The 1,887-nt window shown below is 41.4% G+C and overlaps 1 protein-coding gene across 1 annotated transcript in view; it reads right to left on the minus strand.

Moving 5' to 3' along the window:
• LOC107086106 (A disintegrin and metalloproteinase with thrombospondin motifs 18-like) overlaps positions 1–1,887 on the minus strand; it is a 44,921-nt gene that overhangs the window by 7,941 nt on the left and 35,093 nt on the right. The window contains exon 7 of the mRNA XM_015376853.1: positions 158–356. Coding sequence (XP_015232339.1) covers positions 158–356 — 199 coding nt within the window. The remainder of the gene's footprint in view (positions 1–157; positions 357–1,887) is intronic.

The following is a 1,887-nucleotide window of genomic DNA, read 5'->3' on the forward strand; positions in this document are numbered from 1 at the left end:
TATACAAGTTTCACTTTTTAAATGGAATTACTGAAATCAATCTACTTTTTCATGATATTCTAATTTTATGACCAGCACCTGTATATAGGCTCTAATTTGGGCTTGAGATGCATCCTTAGTAAAACCAGAAACCTGTACTAAAAGCTCAAGACTTCACCTTTCAGAATGGGTCCAGCAGACAGAACGCGGTTGCCGGGGTTTGGTGCAGGAGCTGGGGGAGCCGCAGGGCAAAAGTTTGTGTTGCATGCCCTAGAAGTGACGGGCCTCTGGTGGGCCGGGCAGCCGGCTGAAGGCCGACCTTGCTGGAGACACTGGATAGTTCGAGTCTGAACCCCTCCTCCACAGGATACCGAGCACTAAAGCAGAGGGAAAGCAGCAATGAGGCAAAAACAAATGAATATGCATCTCCAAGAGGCAATCATCAGAGAAATACAAACAGAAGAAACTCTGCAGCATTTGCTGTGAAGTATTTGTGATGAGAGCAGACAGAGGAGGGAGGGGAGAGGAATGGATGGATGGAGGAAAAGTCCAGGCAGAGAGCGAGAACAGATGAACACCAATATCCCAAGCAGCATGTTCTCGCCCTCTAGCAAAGCTGTCAGGAGACATCTTGCCTGGTCCGAGCGTACAGGCATCCCGAGCTTCAGATCAAGCAGAATAAGACACTGAGCCTGAAGACTTTTTGCATAATAAATGATGCAACAGTTAGGCCACACAACCTTCTAGCAAAAAAAAAAAAAAAAATCTGGGTAAGAGTGGAGGCCCATTCCCCATGGCTGTTATTATACAGCTAGCTTACATGTGTGAGTAACGCTCCACCTACGTTGTACAGTCCATCTCTGGGAGATAATAACACAGAGGATCCAGTTCACAGGGTCCAATGTCTTGAACTAAGCAGTTCAAGCTTAGCTTTAAAATTGATTTATTTATGCCAGAGATTTCCAGAGAACAGAGTCTGATGAAGCGAAATCAATCACATGGGAGAAGTCGGGTGGAAAATACATTTCATGAATTTCTCTTGTTCTCAGTTATAACTACTTTTAGAGGAGAAGCTCATATTTAGATGGAAGTATCAGGTGATTCTGTGTTAAACACATAGATGATGGGTGCCGGTTGAAGCAGTTCTGCTTTGGTGGTAGTTTCCTACCTCATAATGTTTATTTTATTTTTTTATTCAATGCCTGGTTTGCATGTTTAAACACCAAAGTTTAGAAATAAAAATGTGGAAGAATGTTTTTCAAATCAGAAATCCCATCTTTTACTTCATTAATAGCCGTTAGAACCACATGGTTCTAAAACTGTTCTATTTCCTTTACTGTTAGTCATAACGAGTTTGGCTATAAATTAGCTGGATATTAAAAAAAAAAAAACACTAAAAACCTATAAACTGTGACGGATTAGTTACAGTGACCCGAGTATTATCACTGTTGGCTACCTGTGCTCTGCTCCTCCCACCTCTGTAATAAGGGTGTGCAAAGAAATCGTCATGACGATGCATCGCAATTCTAATTTTTTTGTGATCTAAGGCAAGAATCGATTATAAAAAATTAAAAAAAATGAACAAATAAAACGCATGAATGGTTGGCGCACATCAGCCAAACTGTAATACAACTTCCAGTCCAGCAGATGTCGCTGCGGATGTGTTGACGCCCGCTGCTTTGTGTCACAAGCATTTCCGGCCGCTGGATACTGAGACGAGTCATTCGTAAACAAAATATGGAGGAGACTGAGAAAATTCGCCCCGCTTGGATGCATTTTGGCTTTAAAAACAAAGAAGGTAAAAATGAAATTGATATGATGCACGTCATTTGCAAAAGGACCACTGAGGCCATGTAAACGGCACTGATTATCCTTATTTTGTTATTTTAAGTTTTATGAATCATAAGA

The sequence above is a fragment of the Cyprinodon variegatus genome, unplaced genomic scaffold (genome assembly GCF_000732505.1).
Source record: "Cyprinodon variegatus isolate N-32 unplaced genomic scaffold, C_variegatus-1.0 Scaffold143, whole genome shotgun sequence".
NCBI lineage: Eukaryota > Metazoa > Chordata > Actinopteri > Cyprinodontiformes > Cyprinodontidae > Cyprinodon > Cyprinodon variegatus.